Source organism: Peromyscus californicus, unplaced genomic scaffold (genome assembly GCF_007827085.1).
Source record: "Peromyscus californicus insignis strain IS unplaced genomic scaffold, ASM782708v3 Scaffold_12__1_contigs__length_115047231, whole genome shotgun sequence".
Lineage (NCBI taxonomy): Eukaryota > Metazoa > Chordata > Mammalia > Rodentia > Cricetidae > Peromyscus > Peromyscus californicus.
Window position 1 is genome coordinate 85,600,278 of NW_026294413.1, and position 22,025 is coordinate 85,622,302.

Below are 22,025 nucleotides of genomic sequence, written 5' to 3' on the forward strand. Positions count from 1 at the left end.
GGACATGGGTGTGGTAAATCTTCCAGTAACAGGACACAGGAGATAGGAGTCTCTGGGAACCAACTGGACTTCCCTGCTTGTCATGGCTCCTGAAATTCAAGGATTCTAGAAGAGTAATTTGTCTGTCCCAGAAGTCAGGAGTGAGTAAGGCCAAAGCTGTTGTGCTGGGAGCTCTTGCCTGTCAATCCTACAGGAGGGTAGGGATTGAGAGGGGACAAAAAGGACAGCATTAGTGTAGGAGGTTCAAGTGAACTGAGCCCAGAAAAAGACACATCATCAATGTACTTCATTTTCAGTGGCTTCATTTATTTACGACCCTCCAGCTCTATGCATCCTCCGTTGTCACTGAAGAGTCTTAGTGAGGATGGTGACCATATTCTGCCCCTGTGTGGATTCTCCATTTTTGCCATGTGCTTAGAGTGACCTGTCAGGTTATTTATGCATCTTTAGTGACCTGAGTACTTATGGACTGTGTCAATTTTATCTTGGCTTTGATAACAACAGACTAGTGAACCCTGAAGCCAAGTTGAATGCAGAATCCAGGGCTATTAATAAACCTCAGGAGGCTGTCTCCTTAGTTACCTGAAGCATGTGTTAAAGGAGCAGTGGAAATCAGTTGGCTGAGACACCTATCTCCCATCAGAGCGATGGGAGACCTGAGACCCCTGGCAGGGGCATCTTAATCCAGGGCACAATTCTTTGGGGTGTCACTGAATTGCTTGCTTACATCCTTTCTCAAGCACCTTCTCAGGTCTCAAGGTGACCTGTTCATTCTCTATGTCTTGTCACGATGCAAGTTCACTTGTGTTCATCCACCAACAGGGGCCTCCAAGGAGCCACCACCCACTCCACCCAGCCTCACAAAGAGACAAGTGAAGCAGAAGGTGAAGAGCCTGACCACTCAGCTCCAGGTGATGACCACCCAACGCAATGATCTGAGAGATCGCCTCATCTTAGTAACCGAAGGATCCTTGGACAACAGGTATTTACTGTTTCAAACTCCATGGTGACTGTCCTGGTTTCACAATTTCACCCTTAGTTCATTTGTCTAAAATATTGGCTTCTGGGAGGCTGGGTGTACCTTCAGGGTTTCCCATTGTCCAACACCATTTCTCTAAATGCTTCCCTGGAGCAAAACCTGACACATGGGCAGGAGTGAGATGGGGACATAGACTGTTCTGCTTCCTCCAGATGAAAATCAGAGCCTGTGGCCTGAATCACATAACTCAGGAATTGAGGCAGTAGTGTGTGAATTCCCAAGATGAAATTGGAGAGATCCTGTCAAGTGGTGGCTAGTGTGAGAATGCTGTAATTTGTATTACTTGCCTGGCAAGATATTGTGTGCTGGATGATCTAGTAGCAGCTGCAGAGGCCTGGTCCCACACCTTAATATGTGGCAGCAAGGCCTGGTCCCACATCTTAATATGTGGCAGCAAGGCCTGGTACTGATGTCTGCTGTTCTTGGTCCTCTCTGAGATGATAAAACTGCATGCATGAATTTGGCATCTCACTGAGAACATTCTATCCCCCTTCCCTCTCTCAGTCTCTGTTTCCCTTTCTCTTCTATCTCTCTCTGTCTGTATCTCTCTAACTCTCTCTCTCTTTCTGTCTCTATGTCTCTCTCTCTCATCCCTCTTTCTTGTGTATGTGTTTGTGTGTTTCTGCATATGTGTCCCTCTTCACCTGCAATCAGGGGTCTGTGGTTGACCATGAAGAGTTGCTTATCTCAGTATCTAGATGTGCTCTCTATTGTGGACTGAGCCCCATTTTAGGCAGCATAGCCCTTTGCCAGTCTGTTCATCTTGCTGCTAATGAGGAATGCCCTGGGGGAATTTATGAAGCTATCATGATATTGCATCCCATCATCAGAAATGCTCATGATGTGATTTTTAGGCTCCATGTCAATATAGGCACTCTGGAATGAGAATCTCTTATTTGAAAACAGAAGAAACATCACAATTTCTGGTGGGTCAAGACCTGTGATAGACTCATGGGAACTCCATAGCAAGCTAGCTGGCATGACTCCTGAGGGAGCTCATTCAGTCCCAGCTTCTTAACACCCTGCCTTTGCTGGCTTGTGGCCAGAAGTGCAAGTGTACATAGGAGTTTGAGTACATAGGAGCCAGGAAGTGGCATCTCATGGGTTGAAATAGTACAGAACACACCCTACATTCATTTGCTATGTGACCTGTGTTCATTGAATTCTTTGCTTCTGAGTCCAGACCCTACCACAGGCTAAATCCTTTCTGGGAAAACATCAAGATGGAACATCAGCAGGTCATGTCAGACCTGCAGAATTTCGAGAATGAGAATTTGGAGGCCTCACAGAAGTTATGTGAGCTGACCAAGGACAAAGTCTTCCTTTGGTAAGTGCTTGTCTTTGCAGGGACCCCAACTGTTGTACAATGTCCAATTCTCATTTTCTTTGTCTCTGGACTGCAGGGTCTGTAGATGTGCTTCTAGTATTTCTGCTTCTTAGCCAGCAGCATTAGCAACCAGCCTTTGGACTTATGCCCCTTTACTCAGTTTTGCTAAGGTTTAGAGAGACTATTAGCTCCTCCAAGCACCATATTGTCATACTCAGTAGCCTCTAGATCAGTGGTTATCAACATTCCTAATGCTGTGACACTTTAATACATTGCTTCATTGTTTTGATGACCTCAAACCATAAAGTTATTTTGTAACAACCTCATAACTGTAATTTTGTTACTGTTATGAATTTTAATCTAAATGTCTTCATAGGACATCTAATATGTGTCCCTTGTGAAAGGCTCCTTAGATCCCAAAGGGTTCACAACCCACATATGAGAGCCTCTGGTTAGGTAGAAGAGCAATTGGCCTCACGAGAGGGTTGTCAGGCAGGGACTGACTGCTATGGGATCTATGCACCCTCTGGGTCTCCTACTTCCCCAAGTGTACTTGCACATTACCTGCTGGTGTTTCCTCATGACAGTGGACTGATTAGGACAGGTGGGGTACTCCTCTTGTTTTTGGAAGTGCATGGCTTTCTGTTATTTTAGGGGGTTTTCAGAAATAGTTTGATTATTTCAGGAAATAGCTGTTTTCTGCTTTGGTCTTGAGTGCCACTCTGATTACTGTTGAAGGTGCTTCTTTACATCTTCCTGTGAACCTGGGATAGGGTTGGGTTGTTGAGGCATGGAGTCAGGGGTGACCAGTGCAGGCTGGCAAAGTCTTACTATGCAGAGGGTGTTTCCAGTGATCTGCAGAGCCGGCTCCTGATGGAGCAGAGTCAGTTGAAAAAGAAGTTGGACACGCTGAGGCAAGAGAAGGACAACCTACTGGAAGACTGGGACCTACTGAAGCACCACTTGGGTGACTTGAAAGTGCTCAGTAAGGACCAAGAAGAGACCAGTGGACTCGAAAACCAGCAACAGCAGGTAGGACAGGCAGCTGGGTCACAGTTAGGTCCAGCATCATTTACTTACCTAACCTTACCCAGTCTACCTAACCGATCCAGACACCTGTGCTCTATCTCATCACTTTCCTCATCCATACACCCATCCATCCACCCACTTCATGACATAAAATTGTTCATTGTGTGTCTGTGCATTAGTATTTCTGGGAAGTGAGTCTCCTCAGAGAATCTCTGTCATTGGCATTAAATTCCTGATACTCTTCTTGAACCTGTGGTCAAAGGGAGGAAACAGGTCAATCACTCATCACACAGCTACCTGTCATTGTGATGGGAGGATTGCTACACACAGAATTGAGTTCAAGAGTAAAAAATTCTCTAACCACCTCCACACAGACTGACCAAGCAGAGTATGCTCCCTTAGGCCATTTTAGTTCCCAGGAATGGAAAGCTGAGTTTGGGGACTTTTCCTAAAGGCTGGTGTGCTTATTCTAAAGATAACTGCTCCTCTATCCCTTTGTTGTTTTCATCTCACCCCTTTCTCTATCTCTCTCTGTCTCTTTCTGTGGTGTGTGTGTGTGTGTGTGTGTGTGTGTGTGTGTGTGTGTGTGTGTGTGTGTGTAACAGAGGCATGTGGGAATGCAGTGCATATTTCATGTGGATGACAGCTAGAGGAGACCACTGGGTTTCTCTCTTTGTCAGTCTCTTGTCTTATGAACTTGAAACAGGCTTCCCCATGTTCCCATGAAATTGAAATTTGGTGAGTCTGACTTAATAGCAAGCTCTTGGGATCCTCTGTGTGTTCTTGTACTTGTGTGAGAATGTATTGACTATATTATACTCAAGCCTCCACTAAGGACACAATCTTCTAATGAAAAGGAGCAGCAAAGAATGGAAGAGAGACTTCAGAGCTTGCTGAAGCAGAGGGAGCTGGTCACGCAGCAAAAACACTTGGCAATAAAGCTGCAGCATCATTTGACTGTCTCCCAGTCAAATGATGAACCCAGGTTGAATTTGGGGTATGGAGTCAATTGGGTCCCCTGTACCTGGGCTCTCTGTCCTTTGTGGCCTTTTGCTTATCAGCAAGATTCCTTGCTCCAAGCAGGGGTAGACCAACAAAGAACACATAATATTATGCTGGTCCCGTCACCAAGAACTTCTCTCCAGCAAACAATATGTTTGATACTCCCTGGTTCTATAGACTTGTGTCCCATCTCTCCCTTCTGATCTCTCTGGTATGTTCTCAGCAGGCTTTCCTTGAACTCACAGAGCTCTGACTGCTTATGCCTCCCAAGTGATGGGATTTAAAGGTATGTCTCACCATATCTGAAATTACATATTTATTCAGGAATATCACCTGTACGGATGAGATTCACAGCCTTGTCACTATTTGATATAACAATGGCCCTCTTCATTGTCTGAGCATTTCCCATGTTAAGTGTACTGGGGTATAATAAGTTTAGTCATTGGCAGGATGAAGTCAGGCAGATGTCTCTGCTGAAAATTGTTCAGAACCTTCACAGAATGTTGTGGAACAGACTTCTCAGGAGTACCAGGATGTAGATTCCAGGCTGTAGGCCTAAGGATAACACAGCTGTTTTTGTTTATTCCCAGAATTCATACAGTGGCAATGTTCTCAGACACATGAAACAAGAAATGTTGCTCTAGCATGACCGGCTCCATTTTGCAGGAGAGAGAGCTGATTTTTCCACATGACCTTAGTCAGCTGTCTAGTTTGCAAAGCTGTATTAAGTCTATGTATAAAAATGAGTTGGTCAATGAAAAACTCATCATGAACAGTCTGTGTATCTCCTCTATGTCGTTATGTATGACTTTAATATGCTATTCCTTTTGTTTAAATGATGTCCCTAGACTGTAGGAAAAAAGCCCTGTTCTTTCTCATAGAGCACAGAACATACATTACTCATATAAACACCTGATACTTATGGGCAGAAAAGAATTCAAGGCCCAGCTATTCTGTGACACTTATCTCTTAGGGATACAAACAATGACTGCTGCCAAAGTTCAATGTTGACTGTCCAGCACAACTGAGGTTTTGTGATGTCAGAGATTGGCAGGACACATGGCAGACCCCACCAGGACTCTGCCCTAACTGCCTTCCTCATCCAGGTCAGAAAAACTCCTACATGAGCTGGAACGGTCCACAGCTTAGGATGAGAGCCTCCTGCCAACAGAGCTGCTGCAGCAGGAGCACTAAGTGTCATAAGCAAGTGAGCCACCATGACATCCCTTCTCCAGCAACATGGCATTTGTAGGGTTGATGTTCCTTCTTGATTCTGCTTTCCTATGTGTGAATAGGTCCTCAATTAGTCTAGCCAGTGACCAAGCAAAGCTGTTTTAGATCTCATTGCCTTTTCTTCTCTCACAGCATCCTTTACAAGAACATAGTTTAAGATCAACATTGGCAAGGGCTTAACCTAAAGGCCCCAAAGTGGCACGACTACACTTGTCTTGAAGAGACCATAATGCCAATTATGGTTGTCTTCCAACTTGTATCCAAATCCAACCACAGGGTATAGGATAGTGCCACTAAATCTGCAAGAAGAGAATGCTTCTCAGTGTAAATAGATTTGGTTTGCTGTTGTGTTTGTTTCCATTCAGGTTTTGATTTTCTTTGTTTTGTTTGGTGTTTGATACTTTTTGGTTCTTTTGTTCTTTCTTTGATTTTATATTTTGCTAAGGCTATACACTGGATATACTAAATGCCCTTTTAAAGCCCCTATTGAGTCGAATTTCTGTAATTTCATAAATAAAAAAGCAATTTCCAACTCTTCAGTCTTATAGTAGCTTTAGTAGTCAGATGTGGTATTACACTCCTGTAACCTTAGAACTCAACAGGCAGAGATGGATCTCTGCAAGTTCCAGGAGGCTTAGGCTAGTGGGTTCCCAGCCAGGCAGGGTTGGAAAAAGGGATGGTGTCTTGGCTGTGAATCACATGGCCTACAACAAGAATATCCACTTCATGATGGAAAAAGATCCATACTCAACATACGACTTCACATGATTAGCTATTCAAAAAAAAAAAACGGAGACTAGATACACACATGTTCATGACATGATCATTCATATCAGAATTTTTTGAAAAATACCTGTGTTTATATGAGTATAAAAAATGGGGAAATCCATAGTTATCTGCCTTTTAGAGGCAGTGCATTAGGAGAGAGACTGTCCCCTTCCTGGCAGCTCTGAGTGCCCTGAGCTGTCAGTGAGGAAGGGGTGGTGAATCTGATGACTAAGTTTTGTCCTGCATGACTTTTCCATCAATGTGAGGGTCTGAAGCATCCAGAAAGTACTTGGGCAAACCCCACACCACCTGTGTGCCTGTGGATAGTACCAGTTTTCCTCTGGCTCTGACAAAAGAGGACTGAAGACTCCGAAGACAAGTCACATCATGGACAACAGTGAATAATCCCAATGAGGTTGTCTTGTGGGTCACCTTGTGCAGGGAGGCAGAGGAAATCAGCTGACCTCTGAGACACCCACTACCTATAGAGAATTGGTAGAACTGATAGCCACTGTAGCTGAAGTTTTCCTGTGTTCCAGCCTACAGTCAGTCGGGAGAAATCTCTCCCAGGGACAAATCTCTCCCACTCGCGTCCCCCAAGTAAACGTAAAAAGACTTATATTACTTATAAACTGTATGGTTGTGGCAGGTTTTTTGCTATCTGTTCTTATATCTTAAATTAACCCATTTCTATAAATCTATACCTTGCCACGTGGCTGGTGACTTACCGGTATCTTAACATCTGCTTCTCATCCTGGCATCTGGCAGCATCTCTCTGCCTCAGCCTTCCACTTCCGAGAATTCTACTCTCTGCTTGTCTTGCCTATCACACTTCCTGCCTGGCTACTGGCCAATCAGCATTTTATTTATCAATCAATCATAGCAATACATTCACAGTATAGAGAACATCCCACAGCAAGCCACAGAGGGCCACTTATCTGGGCCTTCAGATCCTGCTAGGGTAGTCTCTCATCTGCCAGTCACTTTCTGAACATTCTTCTTATTGATCAGAGACCATAAGGAAGGGAAGAGCCATTCCCGGGGCTGTTTTTGAAAAGTAAGTCTTCAACTCCCTACAGATAAGTAATGAAAAGATTCTAATGAGGCAGAGAGAGATCTCTGGCTTTGTAAGGAAGAGGTACTGAATGGCGTCCCCTGTGTCTCTGAGAATAATCCTGGAAAGGACAACTCCTGGCTAATTGGGGAAGGGCTCAGTAGCACATAGGTGAGGGCTGTGGCAGTGACCCTAACAGTCACTTCCCTGAACATTCTATTGTATCCTGGAGAGCCCTGAGTGTCCTCTTGATGCCACCACTGTTGACGCAACACCAACTGCCATTTAGGGCATTTGTACAGTGCCTCTGGGAATCACAAAGACATGTTGGTGAGACTGAGAGAGCTACTTGGGAGAGAATGGACAGTCTAGAGAAGAGAGAGAAGCAGAAGGAAGCTATTCATCTGTCTCAGGTAAACATCAAGAAATAAATATTCCAGGGGAAGGTGCAGTCAGTTTTGTGCAGGGAATGAGGAGCTCCCTGGAGGAGGTAGGCCTTGAGCTTGGCCTTTCAAGAATGGGACTCAGCAGCTGGGAGACTCTGGGAAACAATGGTCCTATCCTGCTTCTCTGGGTTCCTAAATAGCAGACACAGAGAAGGATTTCTGAGGGTTTGTTTGGCAGAGATCCAGGAATTATCAAGTCTGCAGCTACTATGCTGGGGGAATTCCTTAATTTCACTCCAAGGGGAAACAGGGCATCAAGAGGCACAGGATGATAGATGAGGGATCCCTGTCAGGATACGGTGTTACTGAACTTTACCCTCAGCAATTTCTTTTATGTTCCATGGATATCTGATGCTATTGACAGGCAGATTAAGTCCCCTGGCATTCACCAAGGTCCCAGCCATTCAGTTGCTCTTGGTCCTAGACACAGGTGGTCAGGGCTTGGTGCTGCTAAGCACTACGAACTCCAGGACTTAACGTACATCATATCAGATATGAGCTGGCGTTGTCCTCCGAACCAGAATTGCTGGACTAGCTTATGACTTCCAGAGCCCATGGGATTGCAGTGGGTATGGAGGCACATATCTAGACATTGTGGTGGGGGACAGAGGTATGGCTTATGTGACCCAGCTTGAGGATAGCTGCCCTGTTCCTTCTGGGCTCCACAGACTCCAAACATTTCCTCTTCCTCAGGCCTCTACTTGGGAGTTAGTGTAAGTATTACAGCTTTAGGGGAAATGGCTTCCCCAACAGAAGTGTTACAGCTCTGCCCCAGCAGGCAAGGTTTCCCCAGTGCAAATTTAACAGCTCTGCTCTGGTAGGGGAAATTTTCCCAATGCAAGTGTTACAGCTCTATTCTGAAAGGTATCCTGGAAATCAGGAGACAAGAAATACCACAAAGTCACACCACACAACATGCCTCACACAATATATTTATTGGGAGAGAAAACCCCAAGAGGGTGGCTCCTCTGCTTGGGTGAGAAGCCACAGGGAATTGAGCAGAAGGCAGGCTATATATGGAGTTTCTTGAGAGTGGGGAACTTTCCAGTTTGGCCTGGCGTTGGTGGGACTTTTGTGGACTGATCTTGGGGCAAGCTTAGAGATTGGTAGGATTGTTTTTCCTGACCCTGGTCATGGCCTTGGGAACAAGTCTGAGTCAAAATGTTCTTTCCTTGCACTGGTCTTAAGGCTTTCATGGTTAAGTTCTTTCCATGACCCTTTTACTCTACACTTAGCATTAACTCTCCTGGCCCTATGCCATTTAACTATATAATTACCCTTGTGTTTTTTCTACCTCCAGGGACTACTGGAAAGGCATCATCCCAACTCTCCCCTCACTTAGGAGGGCCTGGGGTTGAACAAGGTGGAAAAACTGACCATTCAGCTACAGATGATGACCTGTTAGAGGGATGAACTACTTGGAATCCTGGACCATAATACAAACAATGATTTGAAAAACAGGTAGTTGTTATGCCTAATTCTCTGTTGACTGTCTTGAAACCACTGTGTCAAGCCCAGGATTCCTCAGAAAAAGGATGAACTCCATGGTGTCCTCATGCCCAAACTAATTTTCCCAAGTGCATCTGAAAGGCAGAACTTGATGCCCGGGTAGGGGTGAGATGGGGACACAGGCTGTTCTGCTTCATTCCAATGAAAAGCAGAGCCTGTGGCCTGTATCACACTCTGGGTATAGGAACAATAGTGTGTGGTTGCTCATCATGCATTTCAAGATGTCTTGACAGGTGTTGGCTTGTGGGAAATACAGGGTGCTATTAGTTTGTGGTGAGACTTTGTACTTGACTAGCAGGTGATTTGAAAACAAGGTGTACTTGACAACATGTCTATAGGCAAACTGTATAGGCATTGAATGAACATCCTAAAGGCACTTGGTGTTGCTACAACACTATTGACATCACAGGGGATTCCAAGAGCTCTGCTCTTCAGGATACAATAGAATTGCCAGAGAAGGGACTCCTGACGTCCCACGGAAAAGCCTTTGCCTCCTGGCTAATAAATTCTCCCTGAACTGAAAAGAAGCTGAGATTTCTTTTCCAGGAGTCTCTCCTGTGACACAGGTGAAGCCATTCAGTAACTCTTCCTTCTAAAGCTGGGAATTTGTCTCTGCTTCCTTAGAATTTTTTCACTATTTTACCCATGGAGAGTTGAACACTCACTTTATAAGCACTACCCAAGAATGGACCTTCCTCTTCTTAACATCCATACTCAATAATATGAGAAATAAAGCATGCCAAGGAATTAGATCATGATGATGTGGAGGAGGAGGGTTGAGTTGTATGAAGTGAGCAAGCACCTGAGGAATGCTAAGGTTAAGGGACGGTGACTATTGAGAATTTGTAAGTGAGCTGAGACTGTTATGAGGCCCAAGCTCTTCTAGAATGTCCACTCTACGTGCATGGCGTATTTTCAGGCCTCTAGAGTAACATAAGTTATAAAAATGAATCTTTATATTAAAAGGGGATTTGTTAGAATGGCTTACAGCCTGTGAGCTAGCTAATCCAACAATGACTGGAAATGAATGGGAAGTTCAAGAATCCAGTAGTTTCTCAGTCCTAAACACTGGATGTCTCAGCTGTCTCTGATATTATGCTGTAACCTTAAAGTAGTAGGCTCTAATGTCAGTGAAGGAATGGATGCCGCCAACAAGGTGAGAGCAAGCAGAGAAAGAGTAAAAGCTTCCTTCTTCCATGTCCTCCTATAGGCTTCCAGCAGAATGAATGGTTCAGATTACACCTGGATTAAAGATCTGAATTGAAGGTGTGACTTCATTCCTCAAAGTTTCACAATAAAGTAGTTCTTCCTACATTAAATTAAGCAGAAATAGACCACAGGTGTTCCCTCTATTTTTGGGTTATATTACTCCCAGATGGCATCATGTTGACATCTAAAAATAGACATCAAAGTCTTAATTCTATCTACTAATATTCTTTAGCAAATGGCTCCACCAGAGATTGAAAGGAAGGAGTGGCAATAATCAACAGGTACATGGGAATCAGCTGTAGATGTCATGGTCATGGTGACTTTCAGTGGCTGCTTTATGGCTATGCATGGCTGAAATAGGATGAAATACCAGTCTGTGGTTTCTTGAGTAAGAGGGGAGAAGCTGGAAACCCAGTACTTTAAGAATCTGGTCTTTCTTTATAACTGAAGATTTGGAATTCAAATAATTATGTTTTGTTTGATAGTAACTGTGGTTAAAAACAAGTGCCCATAGGTAAAACCTGGGTGCTCTTTAAGTAAAAAGAAGAAAGGCCTGAAATAACAGCACATTGGACCTGTAATAAAGAGGATGGTGTTTCGGGTCATGTGAATTTTGACTTGAACTCCTCCAGACCATGTATTGCATACTCTATACATCCTGTGATGCGGGGGTTTGGGGGGGACCTCCTTCCTAAAAGAGGAAGGACTGGGATGACTACTGTGTGGTCTTCATTGTCATCAACAGCTAGATGCCTCCTATTGCTTTCAAAGCAAAAAGGATACATTTAGATTTGAAATTTCTCTAGGGTCATACAAGTGGGATTTCAGACAACAGCACCAATATACAAATTCTGTTCATGAGATGACACCTGTAGTGGGTAACTGTTCCAGCTTTGATCTGCAAGTACCACCCTCACTGAGGCTTCGGCAACTGTCACACCTGCAAGGCAGAGCTGAGAGAGGACCCCTGAAGACCCAAGATCCAGATGGGCTGGCTCTCTTGGATCCTGGACGCTGAACGCTGGAGGTAGACCAAGCAGAGTTCTCCTGAGAACACCGTGGACTGCACTACACCTTTCCCAGACTGTGTAACCTATCCCTTCACTTGTAAATTACCCCACAAAATAAACCTCCCTTTTAACTATGTGGAGTTGCCTTAATATTTTAACCAATAGACACCATTGACACCGCCATGAGGATCATGGGCACTGCAGTGTGTGTCACCAAGAATACTGGCATTCGACAATGTGCCTGGCGCTGCTTCAGAAACTCGCAACATGTATGGCTCTGAAAATGGGATGGAACCTTCCCCAAACCATCAAGCAGAATGGACTCCTCCATTTCTTTAGAATATAATCTCTGGCAGGCAGATGACTGACTCAGGCTTGTATTGGGGCCTAGCCTGTGTAGTAAGGGGCAAGACCTCTAATGGGAACTTTTCCACAACACTTAAAAGAAGGTCAACGCTGCTAGCAGCAACCAGCTACTCCAAATGTCCCCTCTACAGTATTAAGCACCATGACTAGGCATGTGTCCCCCTCCCTAATGCAGTTCCCTGATTCTGGAAGGCATAAGCTAGCCCAGCCATGTAGATTTGAAGGACAGTGTCAGCTCATATGTGATGTGATGCAGGTAAGTCCTGTTGTGCCTAGAACTTAGCAGCACCAAATCCTGATCACACTTCCCCAGAACCAAAGCATCTGAATGTCTGAGGTTGTGGTAGATGGCCAGGGGAGTTTCCCTCCCTTCTTATTGGTGTCAGATTCCCATGGAAACTGTAGGAATCCACTAGGATGAAGTGCAACAACACCCTACCCAGAGAGGGACAGCTCGTTAGTCCATCTGTTCCTCCTGCCCCTCTTTGCCAGTCTGAATGAAATGAAGGAGTTCCCAGAAAGGCAGCTGCAGCCTGGATAATTCATAGCTCTCCTAAACTCACCATCAGAGACTCTTGAATCTAGGTCTGTTCTTAAGAAGCCTGGAGAAGCAGGATAGGCCCATTGTTTCCCAGAAGCTCCCAGATGCTGAGCCCCATACTGGAAGGCCCAGCTTAACTTCACCTCCTCCATGAAGCTCACTGTGCCTTCTCCAAAACCATGTATTTCTCCAGGCTCTACACTAAGACCAAAGGCCAGCTTCCTTCTGCCTTCCTCTGGTCACTCCATGTTCTCTATTCTCTCTCCCAAGCAGCCTGCTCAGTCTTGCTAACATGTCTATGGGCACTGAACGAATACCCCACAGGCATGAGATGTTGCCACAACACTGGTAACATCACAGAGAATACCAAGGGCTCTACAGGATAAGATAGAATTTCAGAGAAGGGACTACTAGGGTCACCTGCAGCAGCCCTCCCCTACCTACTAACTAGCTCTTCTGCAATGCACAAAAAGCCATGTTGCCCTTCTCAGGAGCCTTTCCAGAAACATAAGGAAAGAACTTCAGTACCTCCTCTTTACAAAGCCAGGATCTCTCTCTGCTTCATTAGAATATTTTTACTACTTCAAGTATGGGAATTTGAAGTCTCTATTCCAAACACATCTGGTGAAATGGCTCATCACTTCCTCAGATCTCTAATTAATAACATGAGAAATAAAGGTTGCTAGGGTCTTAGGTCAGGATGGTGGGGAGGAAAGATCAGTCTTCAGATGTAAACAAGCACATTGTGGAGAATCTCCAAGGCTGTTACAGTATGTGGGTGTGGTGGGAGATTGTGGGTGTCCTGTCAGAACAAGGATAAGTCCCATAATCAATGAGGAAAATTACCCCGAATCATCAGCAGAATACATTCTAGACATAATAAAATACCAAAAGTGTGATCACCTAGTGACATGTCTGGCTGGGGACACTAAGAACCAGAGTTACCCAGGGAGCCCTCAGACACAAGAGCAAACACTCCCACAAGTGTAAGGCTCCATTCCTGCACTGGGGTTTGAGGAAAGATGAATGGCGAGTGAGAGGCCACACACAGATAGATATGCAACGGCATTTACAGAAAATCAAATGTGTCATAGTCATGGGGATAGTATGTAGTGTGTCACTGCGGTGGTGCTACCGCTGGAGCTACACAAGAGCCAAATTCCTTGACTGGAGCCTCCTGTAACAATGTGCAAGCCCTTAGGAAAGGTGACACAGCCAGCCTAAATTACAGTATCCATCGGAGCGTGAGAGAGGCAGGCAAAGGGCACAGGAGGACAGATTATTAGGGGTCCTTTACCATAGACCTTTCCCAGAGCCACACTTTGGAATTTACTGACAGTCCTGAAATGAAGAACTAGCACCCTGTTTGGTCTGGAGTGAACATTCACCAGAAGTCTAGACTGTGTCTTCAGAAGCGTACTTGGTGGATCCCAGAACAAATGAGTGATGTGAGGCAAACTGTGTCTTTTCAGATGTTATATCACACTGACAAGTCATGCTAGACAAGGTGAGCTATCTCAGTAATACCCAATTCTAGAAGTCAAAGCACAGCACCTGCCCTACACACTACCTCATCTCAGTTAATCCTTACACACTGATGGATACACAGAAAGTGACTGACAGATGAGACTTTGCCCAGGCAGGTTCTGAAAGCCCAGACTTGAGTCTACCCTCTGTGGATGTCAGTTTCCCATCTCTCTATAGGGAGGTGGCTGTCTCAGAAGTCAGCTGGTTTCCTCTGTCTCCCTGCACAAGGGGACCCAGTGGACAGCCTCTTAAGGCTTACTCACACTGTAGAGGATGCACCTTGGCTGCAGAGCCCTCATTCATGTGCTTTCAGATGCATGAAGATAATTGCTACTGTTATAATCACTTGGGTAGTGTAGGGAGGCCCAAGTCCCTTGCTCTGTGCTTCGGAGTCTCATGTTAATGGAGAAGTCATGCAGGGGCAGAACATAGTCGTCAGATTCACAAAGCCATCCTCACTGACACTCCAGGACACCCACAGCTGGCAGGAAGGGGACAGTCTCAGTCCAGGTCCACTGAATCTAACAGCTCTCAGGCTGAACTGGAGACCTGTGTACCATCAACAGCTGGTAATTCAGAAACCTCAGGGGTCACTGGAAGACAGCAGCACTTGGGGGCTCCTGCCCTGCTAGTGGCAATGATGTCAAGAGTAAGAACCTCAGGGTTTCCCAGGGTACTCTCCTTTCCCTATTATCACTGGCACATAACTGAAGGACTCCTGTGGCTGTAAAACACAGTTATGGTACAGAAATCTCATTAATCCCTCTGTGCCTCCTTCCCAGAAGTTCACAGTTCTTGAGCCCTTGATCTGGAAAGCTGAAGCCACCATATCCAGAAAGCTCCCCAGCCCCTTCCCAAAACTCACTGCCTCTTCCCCAGGACCATTTTTTCCATGTTTTCCAGGGAGACCTAGGACCAGCTTCCTTCTGCCTCACTCTGGTCTCTCCATGCTATCCATTCCCTCTCCTAAACAGACCTCTGAGTCTGGACAACATGTCTAGAGGCCAGGCTTGTGGTCACTGAACAAATGTCCTCAAGGCAGTCAGTGTTGCTACAACAATAGTGACATCACTGGGGATTCCAAGAGCTGTCCAGGATACAATAGAATGCCCAGCAAAGGGTCTGCTGATGTCATGAGGCACAGCCTTTGCCTCCTTGCTAATTAGTTCTCCATGAACTGGCCAGAAGCTGTGGTTTCCTTTCCAGGAGTCTCTCCTGTGACACAGGGGAAGCCATTCAGCACCTCCTCCTTCCAAAGCTGGGAATTTCTCTGCTTCATAAGAATTTTTTTCAAGCCGGGCTGTGGTGGCGCACGCCTTTAATCCCAGCACTAGGGAGGCAGAGCCAGGCGGATTTCTGTGAGTTTGAGGCCAGCCTGGTCTCCAAAGCGAGTTCCAGGAAAGGCGCAAAGCTACACAGAGAAACCCTGTCTCGAAAAACCAAAAAAAAAAGAAAAAAAAAAAGAATTTTTTTCAGTAATTCACCCATGTGGAATTGAAGCCTCACTTTACAAACCCTGCCTAAAATTGGCACTTACCCTCCTCACATCCATACCCAATAATATGAAAAATAAAGCATGCCAAGGAATTCGGTCATGATCATCGAGGAGGAGGGTTGAGTTCTCTGAAGTGAGCAAGCACCTGGGGAAGGCTATGGTTAAGGGAAGGTGACTATTTGGAATTTGTAAGTGAGCTGGGACTGTTATGAGACCCTAATTGTTCTAGAATGTCCTCTCTACATACCTGGTGTCTTAGCCAGCATCCTCCAGAAGTAATACAATGATTCTCTATGGAAAGGGTATTTGTTAGAATGGCTTACAGGCAGTGCTCTATCTGATCCAACAATATCTGGCTATGAATGGAAAGTCCAAGAATCCAGTAGATGCACACTCCACAAGACTGGATGTCTCAGCTGGTCTGCAGTATATGCTGGAATCTTAAGAAGTAGGCTTTAATGCTAGTGAAGGAATGGTTGTGCTAACAAGGCCAGTCAAGGAATGGTTGTGCTAACAAGGCAAGAGCAAGCAGAGAAAGAGTAAGAGCTTCATTCTTCCAAGTCCTTCCAACAAAAGGAGTTGTCCAAATTACATCTGGATTAAAGATCTGAATTAAAGGTGTGTGTAGCAGGAATCTTCAAAGTTCTTATTAATAAAATCAAACCTGGAGCCAGGTATTGGGGTGAACGCTGGAAGATCAGAGAGACAGAACAAGCCACAGCTACCTCACCTTGCCACTTCCTCAGCTGATCCTATTTCCTTCAGACTGGAAGCCTCTGTGTCCTCATCTGAATGGATCTCAGCTGAAGTGCTGCTCAAAATCCTAAAAGCTTAACCAGTCAACTATTTCCTGGTTTTCACGCCTTATATACCTTTCTGCTTTCTGCCATCACTCCCTGGGATTAAAGGCTCATTTTCTGGGATTAAAGGCATGAGTCATCATGCTTGGCTGTATCCTTGAACACACAGAGATCCAGACGGATTTCTGCCTCTGGAATGCTAGGATTAAAGATGTGTGGTACCACTGCCTATCCTCTATGTTTAATATTGTGGCTGTTCCATTCTCTGACCCCAGATAAGTTTAGTAGCGTGCACAATATTTTGGGGAACACAATACCACCACATTTCCCCTCTTTTGTCTAAAATTTAAAAAAGCTTATACCTAATACAAGAAAAATTATATCCAATAAGTATATACAATATACACAGTCAATATTACATTAATGATGTCTAGTCCATTAACATTTGACAGATTCAGGCAAAAAACTCCAATAATATATTAATAATGTCCAGTCCAGTAACATTGGATAAACTCAGACAAAAAATTTCATTACTTATCCTATTTAAAACAAGTAGTTCCTTTTCAAAAGTAGATTCCATAATCTCCCTTTTAATCATATTATATCCATATTCTCTCTTTTTTCTTTTCATAATAGATTCAATAATCTACCTTTTGTCATTTTTATATCTTCCCCTTTTTCTTTTTAGAATAGATTCAGTGATCTACCCATTTATTCTATTATTTCTTTATCTTTTTTTCTCAGAGTAGATTCGATGATCTACCTCATATCTATATTCTCTTTCTTCTTTTTCTTTTTTTTCAAACAAAAACTCTGAATCTAATCTCCTTGTTCAGCTTTTTTCCTGACCATTAACAATTAACAACTTGTGACCAACCATCGTAAACAATGACAATATCCAAAACTCATTAAACTACCTCCCATCCCACCTCTTGGGAATGTGGGTGTCGTTTTCTTAAAATTACTTCCTGCTTTCTGGGGGTGAAGACATTTTTAGGGGATCCTGAAAAGAAAATTTTTGGGTTAATTGTCAAGTCCTGTATCATTTGTCCAGTCGCTGCATAGTGAGAAAGTGCAGGGCTTGTTTCAAGTCCTTGTTCAAGTAGTCTGTCAGGCTGGATCATCTCAGCTAGCCATCTCAAAACTGTCCTGAGTAGTTTGTAGTCCAAAGTCAATATTTTGGTGGTGTTAATCAGCTTAATGGCTTTACCATAGTCCAGGTGGAATCATCTTTGTGGGGTCCCGTCATCCTTTTGAAGATTTCAAATTTGCTGTTAGGCGTGGTCATGGTTCCCTGCAGCCATTTTTTGTGTGCCTCCTCTGTGGTTTGGAGCAATCACAGTCTCATAAATGTCTGTCTCTTGGAACCATGAACTTTCTTCCCTAGAAGAGAAAATCTTCACAGCAATTTCTCCCCACCATTTGTCTTGCTAAACTTTTCCAAACTGACCTTTGCCGATGCTTTCTTGTAACATGATGGTCCAGGCAATTCTTCTCTGAACAAGCAGTAGTAAACCCTTTGTCCCAGGTAGCAGCATCACCAACACAAAGAGAAGCAGCCAGCAACTTGGAGCAGCAGCCGCTGCCTCCATGGTCCCACTGCCACCCTTTGTGTATGGGCCCTGGCCTTAGCTTCTCCTTAGCAAGCCTCCTAGGCCAGCCTCAAACTCGGGATCCTCCTGCCTCTGCCTCCTTCAGTAAATCCAACCAGTGTGCCACCACAACTGGCAACGTGTAGCTTGGGCCTGAGCAGGGGCCCGCATGGCCACAGGCAAGTAGCTTTTTTGTGAATTCGTACCACAAACGTTGGGCGCCAGATGTAGCAGGAATCTTCGAAGTTCTTATTAATAAAATCAAACCTGGAGCCAGGTATTGGGGTGAACTCTGGAAGATCAGAGAAGCAGAACCAGCCACAGCTACCGGTGTGACCTCATCCCTCAAAGATCCAAACTAGAATTCGATCTTCATACTTCAAAATAAGCAGACCTCTCCCACAGGTGTGCCCTCTATTTTTTGTTGTTTGTTAATCCAGAAACAGTCACGTTGACAACCAAGAATAGCCATCACAGTCTTATTTCCCTCTTCACTAATATTCATGAGAAAAAGGCTCACTTAGCGAGTGAAAGGAAGGAGTGAGAATAGTCATGGTGACTTTTAGTGGCCTTTGTTTGGTCATGGATGCCTCCTAATAGGATGAAATGCCAGTCTTTGCTTTTGTGGGATTAGCTAGAAACCCAGACACAAAACAATCTGGTCTCTCTCTATAATTGTAGATTTGAAATTCAAATAAATATGTTATGGCTGGTAGTAACCATGGTGGAAAAGGGTCCAAGAGATAGAAAATGGGTTCTCTTTAAAGAAAGGAGAAGAAAGGACACACACTGTACCTGTCAGAAAGAGTGGGGTGTCAGGAAGAGCCACATGAATTTGGACTTGAGCTCCTCCAGAACACATCTTGCTCACTCCATGCATTCTCAGAAAGGAAAAACCCTGTTTAAATTGGAAGACCCAGGGAGCTGGAGAGATGGCTCAGAGATTAAGAACACTGGCTGTTCTTCCAGAGGTCCTGAGTTCAATTCCCAGCACCCACATGGTGGCTCACAACCATCTGTAATGAGATCTGGCTCCCTCTTCTGGCCTGCATGTGTCCCTGCAGGCAGAACACTGTATACATAATAAATAAATAAATAAATCTTTAAAAAAAAAATTGGAAGACCCAGGAAAGCCTTCTGTGGGGTCTTCACTGTAAACAGCAGCTAGAAGCCTCCTGTTGCTTTAACAGCAAAAACGGTTTATTAAGATTTGAAGTTTTGGGGTTGGGGATTTAGCTCAGTGGTAGAGCGCCTGCCTAGCAAGCGCAAGGCCCTGGGTTCGGTCCTCAGCTCCGAAAAAGACAAAAGAAAAAGAAAAAAAAAAAGATTTGAAGTTTACTGAGGGTCAAAGAGGCAGGATTTGGAGACAGCAGCAATAGGAAACAAATCATACTCCAGAGTGAAATCATGTTACAGAGCTCACCACTGACACTACCATGATGAGTGTGGACACAGAAGTGTGTGCCACCAAGAGTAATGACCATAGACAACGTGCCTGGTGCTGCTTTAGAAGACTGCTACATCCATGGCTCTGAAAATGGGATGCAGCCTTCCCCAAATCATCAAGCAGAATGGACTCCTCCATTTCTCTAGAACATAAGCTCTGGCAATCAGTTGGTGATTCAGGCTTGTATTTGGAACCTAGCTTCTGTAGTAAAGGGTAGGGTTTCTGATAAGAACTCCTCCATGAAAACACTGGAAGGATGGTCAAAGGTGCTGTCAGCCAATAGCCCCTCCCCATGTCCACCCTGCAGCCTCCAGAAGGGACTTTAAGAAGTCAAATTTACCAACTTTTCCTTTCTTCCTTGGGTTTATTGTCACTCATTATTTTACTGATTATTTCATTTCTGACATAAATCCTTTTAAATTATCCTTCCTACAGTTGAAATTTCACTATGGACATAGAATCCTATTCATGGAGGGTCAATTTTCTTTGCAGTAAGCTGAGGTTTATGTTTTCCCCTTTCTGGCTTGCTGTGATGGCTAATCTTGACTGTCTACCTGATACATAGTTGAGGATTTGACTCCATCAAACTGTCTTGCAGGCATGCTTCTTTGGCATTTTCTTGTTGCTAACCAGTGGGGGATGGCTCAGCCCTCTGTGGGTAGTGCCATTCCTAGGCAGGTGAGGCTAGACCTCAGAGGAAAGCTAGCTGAGCAGAGCAGTAAACAGCATTCTCTGTGGTTTCAAGCCCCTGCCTTGGGATCTTGCCTTGTCTTCCCTTGATGATGGACTGCAACCTGTGAGATGAATAAACCCTTCACTTTCCCAATTCGGCTCTTTGGACTTTTATTACAACAATAGAAAGCTAACTAGAACACTTGCCATATTCTCAGGGCATGCTCTCATAGCCCATCCTTCTCCTTCCAGACTGTAGCCTCTTTTTTCACCAATTACAAACTTCTGGACGCTGCAATCTGTTGCAGTATCTACTCTAACAATCACACCCACTACTGACACATCTCAAAGTATTTTTTATTTTTTATCTCATATGTCATGTTTCTATCTAATATGGCATGCTTCCCTACTTTACTCTTTCAAAATTATCTCTGGATGTTCCTGCCTGTTCCACTTTAAAAATTATCCTTTGTTCAATAATAGAACATTTATGGTCACATTATGAAGTTCCACAGAAATGGGTGATGTCTTCAAAATTTCTAATTCAATATCTATTTTATTAGTATTATTAATTTAGCAAAGTTGACCTTTTCTATTACGTACTTAGCCACAAAACCTTTAAAACTTCCATTCATTTAAGTCTTTAGCATCTTTCAGATCATCAGCTTTGAAGGTCCTGCATGTATTTAGGATTGCTCTTGAGTACCTCATAGCACTTTTTATTAATAGCATGCTTTTAAAGTGTGCTTATATAAAATGTCTTGTCATACATTTTTAAGCCTTTTGTGAGTGGAACTGATTCCCTGATTTCTTTGTCAGTATGTTTGTGATTGGTGTACAGGAAGGCCACTGACTTTTGTGTGTTAAATTTACAATCTTTCACTTTTATGAATCTATTTGTCAGGCTTAAGGGACTTCTGATAAATTATTAGTTTTATTTGTTTAGAACCATATCATCTGCAAATAAGGTCATTTTGACTTCTCCCTTTCCATTTGTATCCCCTTTATCTCCTCCACTTGTCTTATTGCTCCTGCTAAGAGTTCAAGTTCTATATTGAATAGGAGTGGAAGGAGTGAACATCCTTTTCTTCTTCCTCCTTTTCTGGAATTGCTCTGCATTTTTCTCTATTTAGCATGATGTTGCTGTGGGCTTGTTGTACAATGACTTTATTGTGTTGAATTATATCCTCTATATGCCTAGATTCTTGGATTTTTTTCTTTTTTTATTTTGTAATTTAATTTAATTTTACCTATCAGCCATGGATTCCCCTGTCCTCCCCCCTCCCCCTCCTCCTTCCCCCCAGCCCACCCCCATTCCCATCTCCTCCAGGGCAAAGACTCCCCTGGAGATTCAGCTCAACCTGGTAGATTCAGTCCGGGCAGGTCCAGTCCCCTCCTCCCAGGCTGAGCGAAGTGTCCCTGCATAAGCCCCAGGTTCCAAACAGCCAGCTCATGCACTAAGGACAGGTCCAGGTCCCACTGCCTGGGGGCCTTCAAAACAGTTCAAGCTAATTAACTGTCTCACTTATCCAGAGGGCCTGATTCAGTTGGGGGCTCCTCAGCTATTGGTTCGTAGTTCATGTGTTTCCATTAGTTTGGCTATTTGTCCCTGTGCTTTTTCCAATCTTGGTCTCAACAATTCTCGCTCATACAATCCCTCCTCTTTCTTGCCAATTGGACTCCTGGAGCTCCACCTGGGGCCTGGCCGTGGATCTCTGCATCCACTCAGTCATTGGATGAGATTTCTAGCACGACAGTTAGGGTGTTTGGCCATCCTATCACCAGAGTAGGTCAGTTCGGGCTGTCTCTCGACCATTGCCAGTAGTCTACTGTGGAGGTATCTTTGTGGATTTCTGGGGACCTCTCTAGCACTTTGCTTTTTCCTATTCCCATGTGGTCTTCATTTATCATGGTCTCTTATTCCTTGTTCTCCCTCTCTGTTCCTGATCCAGCTGGGAT

The 22,025-nt window shown here is 44.3% G+C and overlaps 1 protein-coding gene across 9 annotated transcripts; it reads left to right on the top strand.

The window, feature by feature from the left end:
- Window positions 1-597: 597 nt before the first annotated feature.
- LOC128107589 (disks large homolog 5-like) lies at window positions 598-11,762 on the top strand. 9 transcript variants are annotated; one of them, XR_008217148.1, is made up of 4 exons: window positions 598-982; window positions 2,223-2,366; window positions 4,621-9,359; window positions 11,423-11,762. XR_008217148.1 is itself a non-coding variant. In XM_052733642.1 (3 exons), the coding sequence occupies exons 1-3, from the start codon at window positions 915-917 to the stop codon at window positions 3,588-3,590; spliced, it is 585 nt and encodes a 194-aa protein (XP_052589602.1). In that variant the 5' UTR covers window positions 598-914; the 3' UTR covers window positions 3,591-3,969. The 9 variants fall into 9 exon arrangements, 1 of the variants encoding a protein (XP_052589602.1); XR_008217151.1 differs by having other exon boundaries at window positions 11,492-11,762; XR_008217150.1 differs by having other exon boundaries at window positions 4,621-4,683; window positions 5,504-11,762.
- Window positions 11,763-22,025: the final 10,263 nt, after the last annotated feature.